At 64.0% G+C, this 4,555-nt stretch overlaps 1 protein-coding gene across 1 annotated transcript; it reads right to left on the bottom strand.

The window, feature by feature from the left end:
* Positions 1–793: 793 nt before the first annotated feature.
* Positions 794–3,474, bottom strand: LOC142829754 (uncharacterized). Its single transcript, XM_075931192.1, has 2 exons — positions 2,563–3,474; positions 794–2,367 (listed from the first exon to the last, which is right to left on the bottom strand). The coding sequence occupies exons 1-2, from the start codon at positions 3,110–3,112 to the stop codon at positions 1,829–1,831; spliced, it is 1,089 nt and encodes a 362-aa protein (XP_075787307.1). The 5' UTR covers positions 3,113–3,474; the 3' UTR covers positions 794–1,828.
* Positions 3,475–4,555: the final 1,081 nt, after the last annotated feature.

The following is a 4,555-nucleotide window of genomic DNA, read 5'->3' as shown; positions in this document are numbered from 1 at the left end:
GCTTGCTTGCCAACCTCGCCGAGGGACAGCAAAGCGTCGGTCTCTGTGCCCGTCTGTGTCGGTGCTTCCCTTCGGGGGGGACCGCCGCAGGTGGCAACATGGAGCCACGGCTCGCCCTGCACCTTCTGGTGCACTTTCTGGACTTGCTGCTGCAAGCCTGCCAGCAATGGCTCGAGGCTGCCTGGCACCACCTGGGGAACGTCAGCCCCCTGCCTCTCCGCCTGGCCGCCCTGGGGGCCGTGGAGGAGCCGCGGCGGCGCCCCGGCACCGGCGTGCCCCGCCGCATCTGGCGTCTGGACACCAGCAGCGACTGGTGGGACCGCATCGTCCTGGAGCGCTGGGACGACCGACAGTGGACCCAGAACTTTAGGATGAGGAGGGACACCTTCCTGGAGCTCTGCGAGTGGCTCGCCCCTGCCCTGCAAAGAAGGGACACTCGCATGAGGCCCGCCATCCCCCTCCAGAAGCGGGTGGCCATCGCCCTCTGGAAGCTCTCCACGCCGGACAGCTACCGATCCGTCGGGAACCAGTTCGGCGTGGGGAGATCCACTGTCGGAGCAGTGCTCATGCAGGTACGGCGCTCGTCGGCCACCGAGCCGGGGGGGAGGGGGGCTGCGAGGAGGGGATGGGCCGCCCCAGGGACAAAGGGGGGGGCGGGAGGAGGCGAAGGCGCCCCGCACCGGAGGGGTCGGGCTGTCCCGGCCGTACTACACGCCGCCAGGAGGGTTGCTTCCGGGAGTGGGGCGCGGGGCACTGCCAGGGCATGAATGCTCCCAGCCACCCGGGCGCCCCACTGATTGACGCTTTGCTGTGTCTCTCTCCGCAGGTGGTCAAGGCCATCAACCGGGTGCTGCTCCGCAGGGTGGTCCGCCTCGCCGACCCGGATGCCGTCATCCGGGGATTCGGCGCCCTCGGCTTCCCCAACTGCGGGGGGGCCATCGACGGGACGCACATCCCCATCCGTGCCCCGGAACACCAGGCGTCCCGGTACGTGAACCGCAAGGGGTACTTCTCCGTCATCCTGCAGGCCGTGTGTGACCACCGGGGACAGTTCACGGACATAAATGTGGGCTGGTCCGGCAAAGCACACGACGCCCGGGTGTACCGGAACTCCTCCGTGTGCCAGCGGCTGCAGGACGGGACCTTCTTCCCCGACCGCCACATCAGGGTCGGGGACGTGGACATGCCCGTGTGCCTGGTGGGGGATGCCGCCTACCCACTGCAGCCCTGGCTCATGAAGCCCTACACGGGGCACCTCAATCCCTCCCGCCAGGCCTTCAATAACAGGCTGAGCAGGGCCCGCATCGTGGTGGAGGGGGCCTTCGGGCGACTGAAAGCCCGCTTTCGATGCCTCCTCACCCGTCTGGACCTGGCCGAGCACAACATCCCTCCCGTGGTGGCGGCATGTTGTGTGCTCCACAATTTGTGTGAGCGGAAGGGGGAGGCTTTCTTGCCAGCCTGGATGGCTGAGGCTGACCGCATGGCTGGACACTACGGTCAGCCCCGCACCGCCGCCGTCCGGGAAGCCCAGCGGGGGGCCATCCGGATCCGGGAAGCCCTGCGGGAGAGCTTCCAGGTGGAGGAGGAGGAGGACTGACCTCTCCCTGCATGCCCCACCGGGGCCTTCTTCCACCCTACCCCCCCCCTTCCCCTTTCCCCTCCCTATCTACTGTACAATAAAGACACCTGTTTTTCAAACAAAAACGTCTGTTTATTTCAGAGAACTGGGGTGGGGGAGGGAGGAATGAAGGTGGGAGAAGGGAGGGGGAAACCTGGGACGAGGGAGCTGGAAGGGGAGGGGAGGGAAGGGAGGAAGGGAAAGGAAAGCTCAGGGGTGGGAGTCTGGGTGCCTCTCCCGTCTCGCCACACTGCGGGTCCGGGGGCGTCGGTGGGGAATGGTTGTGGAGGGGGGGGCAGAGAGGACAGGGGGTGTGGATGAAGCAGGAGCGGAAGCAGGAGCGGAAGCAGGAGGAACAGGAGGAGCAGGGGGAGCAGGGGGAGCAAGAGGGGGAGCAAGAGGGGGAGCAGGGGGAGCAAGAGGGGGAGCAAGAGGGGGAGCAGGGGGAGCAAGAGGGGGAGCAAGAGGGGGAGCAAGAGGGGGAGCAGGGGGAGGAGGAAATGGAAAGCGGTCTAGCAGGCTCTGGAGGTGGCCTCGCAGGGCACGGCCCTGCTCCTCCAGGGCCTCCAGACTCCTCTGGCGCAGCCTGAGGTCCTCCTGGACCCAGTGGTCCTGGAGACGGAGCTGTCGGTCCAGGAACCGGAGATGCCGCCTCTGGTAGTCCTCCTGGTTCCTGGCTGTCCTGCTTGCCCGGGCGCGGGCGGCTGCTGCAGGCGGTGTGGTGCGCCCTGCAGTCCCCGGTGCTGCAGCTGTGGTGCAAGAAGACCAGCGGTCAATTACCCCAGGGGCCCAGGTGTGTGAAACCCAGCTCCCCTCTGCAAGGCCAGGGCCCCTGCAGGATTCCCAGCTGCTGCTCCGTAGTGGGCAAGGCCCAGGCGCACGGTCCCGGGGCTCCCTCTCGCCCCAGCCCCCCGTACACATAAGGGGAACACGAGGGTACTCACAGGTGGACGCCTCCCCGGCCTCTGATGATGCAGGCGAGCGGCTCTGTGGGGTGCCTCGGGGGTCCCGGGTCCTGGGAAGGCTGGCGGCAGGCTCCTGGCTCTCAGAGCCCTCTTCCTCCTCCTCGGTGTCCAGGAGCGGTCCCTCTGCCCCAGGGTCAATCACGTCCCGGGGGGCAGGGACGGCATGAGGCCCCAGGATGCGGTCCAGGGCATGGAAGTGGGGGCAGGCCTCCGGGTCAGCCTCTGGCAGGCAGGCCCGGGAGTAGGACTGCCGCAAGTCTTTAATCTTGCAGCGCACCTGCTCCCGGCTGCGCTGGTGGCCCCTGGCGGCCAGGCTGGCAGCCATGCGTCCATAGACGGCCGCGTTCCGGTGGCTAGTGCGGAGATCGTGGACATTTGAGTCTTCCCCCCAAACCTCGATGAGGTCCACGATCTCCGCACTTGACCAGGCGGGCGCCCGCCTTTTGCGCCCCCGGGCAGGCTCCCGGGAGCCGCCAGGCTGGTCGTGGGGAGCAGTGGAGGGCTGGGAGCCCTCGGATGGCTGGCTCATGGTGTGGCAGGTGCAGGCTGTGCAGGCACGGGTGCTGGCAGCCTTGCAACTGGCACAAAGTGAGTAGCCAGCCCGTGGCCCTTTAAGGGCTCCGGGGCCGGGAGGGGGGCAATAGAGTTTCCCTGGTGTTGGCCAGAGTGGCCACCAGGGAAACCTGGGAAGCCTTAGCCTCCCACTAGTTCGAACTAAAGGGCTACACAGCCCTTAGTTCGAACTAGCTAGTTCGAACTAGGCGTTAGTCCTCGTAAAATGAGGTTTACCTAGTTCGAACTAAGCGCTCCGTTAGTTCGAATTAAGTTCGAACTAACGGAGCGCTAGTGTAGCGCATAGGAAAGTTAGTTCGAACTAACGTCCGTTAGTTCGAACTAACTTTCTAGTGTAGACATACCCCCCCTCTTCCAACACCTCCCTCTACACACCTGCCCTGCCTCTCTCCTCTGGTGCTGCCCTTCTGCTTCACCCCCAGAATCTCCTGGCACCTGCACCTTCCCTTAGTCCTGCCGCCTCCTGGTATCTCCCCCTTCCCTCACTGCCCCTGCCCCCTTTGCCCTCTTTTTCCCTGATACCCACTGTCTGCCCCCATTCTCCTCATGCGCCTCTGTGCCCTCACACATGACTTGCTCCATCCCCACCTTTCTCATGCCCTCCCCTTCTTTCAAGCCTTCTCCCAGCACCTCCCACTCCCCCCTCTAGCCCCCAATGCCCTTCCCCTCTCCTCTCACAGCATCACCTTGTCCCCCCTCCCACTGACATCTCCCTTCCTGCCCTTTTCCTCATTGTCTGCACTTGGCCCCCTGGCATTTGTCTCTCGTCCACCCCTGTCTCTTGGGCTGTGTCCAGACTCCATGCCTCCGTCGACGGAGGCATGTAGATTAGCCAGCTCGGAAGAGGGAAATGAAGCCGCGATTAAAATAATCGCGGCTTCATTTAAATTTAAATGGCTGCCCCGATCTGCCGATCAGCTGTTTGTCGGCAGATCGGGAGAGTCTGGACGCGATGCCCCGACAAAGAAGCCTTTCTTCATCGACACAGGTAAGCCTCGTGAAACCAGGTTTACCTGTGTCGATGAAGAAAGGCTTCTTTGTCGGGGCATCGCGTCCAGACTCTCCCGATCTGCCGACAAACAGCTGATCGGCAGATCGGGGCAGCCATTTAAATTTAAATGAAGCCGCGATTATTTTAATCGCGGCTTCATTTCCCTCTTCCGAGCTGGCTAATCTACATGCCTCCGTCGACGGAGGCATGGAGTCTGGACACAGCCTTGGTGCCTTCCCCTTTCTTCCCCCTCTCCCTCCACACAAGCCCCTTCCTCTCACACTCCTTCCATTATTTTCCCCCTCTACCTCTGCACAAGCCCCTTCCTCCCTCTCCCCTTCCCCCATTTTCCCCTTCCTCCGCCACACAAGCCCCTACCTCCCCCTCCCCTACCTTCTACCTTCCACT

The sequence above is a fragment of the Pelodiscus sinensis genome, chromosome 6, assembly GCF_049634645.1.
Source record: "Pelodiscus sinensis isolate JC-2024 chromosome 6, ASM4963464v1, whole genome shotgun sequence".
In the NCBI taxonomy this organism is placed as follows: Eukaryota; Metazoa; Chordata; order Testudines; family Trionychidae; genus Pelodiscus; species Pelodiscus sinensis.
This window is presented reverse-complemented; position numbering and strand designations above follow the sequence as displayed.